General features: G+C 72.9%; 1 protein-coding gene across 1 annotated transcript; it reads right to left on the bottom strand.

The window, feature by feature from the left end:
- Nucleotides 1-226: 226 nt before the first annotated feature.
- On the bottom strand, nucleotides 227-456 carry MNEG_16667 (hypothetical protein; the record flags this gene model as incomplete). Its single annotated transcript, XM_014034863.1, has 1 exon — nucleotides 227-456. A coding segment is annotated over one exon (230 nt), but the record flags the coding sequence as incomplete, so codon positions are not given.
- Between the last annotated feature and the right edge of the window lie 358 nt (nucleotides 457-814).

Below are 814 nucleotides of genomic sequence, written 5' to 3'. Positions count from 1 at the left end.
GCAGGGGGGAGGGGGGCGCGCGCCCGGCGCAGGGTGGGGGTTGCGAGTGAGGGTCCGTTCCAGCTCGCAGCGCCGCGCCCTCGCGCGCCCGCGCCTGCGGCAACCCCCGCCAGCGCGCCAGCCAGCTGGACGCCAGCCGGCGCGCCGCCGGCCCCCTGGCCTGCCCTCCCCTTCCCCAAACATACCCACATATGCCTGCCTCCCCGCACCCGCCCAACCCACCCACCTGCATCGCCGCCATACAGGGGGTCCCATCTCAGCAGCTCCAGCCGCACAAAAGGCGCAAACAGCGCCGGCGCGCTGTCCCCGACGTAGGCGCTAGAGTACTCCCCAGGGAGCCGCGCCTTGAAGCCCTCCAGCCGCGCCTTCACGGCGCCCAGCGACGCGTACTCGTCGGCCGCGTCTGCAAATACGGTGGCGGCGGCGTCGAGCACCTCCTGGCGGCGCGAGGCGTAGCTGCCGGGAAGGTGCCGAGGGAGGGGGGAGATTGCGAGCGTGCGGGTGTCATGTTGGGGGACGGGGCGGGCGGAACCAGTGGGATGGACCAGCGAGCCCAGCTCAGATAAGGTGTTGGGATGGGGAACCCCCTCGTGCTTGCTGGCTCAGAGGCGAATACGGGCTGGCGGCGGTTCAGACAATCAAAAACCGGTTCGTGGTGAAAACAGGTGGGCGCGCCGGCGTTCAGGATTGTCACGGCCCGCGCGCTCACGTGCCGGCGCGTGCCTCCCCCCCGCCGCCGCCGCCGCCGCCCCCGAAGCCGCCCTGCAGCTGCTCCCCGTCCAGGGGCTCCTCCAAATCCAGCCGCGCCCCCGCC

Source organism: Monoraphidium neglectum (assembly GCF_000611645.1).
Source record: "Monoraphidium neglectum strain SAG 48.87 unplaced genomic scaffold scaffold06648, whole genome shotgun sequence".
In the NCBI taxonomy this organism is placed as follows: domain Eukaryota; kingdom Viridiplantae; phylum Chlorophyta; class Chlorophyceae; order Sphaeropleales; family Selenastraceae; genus Monoraphidium; species Monoraphidium neglectum.
Note: the sequence above shows the minus strand (reverse complement) of the source record. Positions and strands in the feature narration are given on the sequence as shown.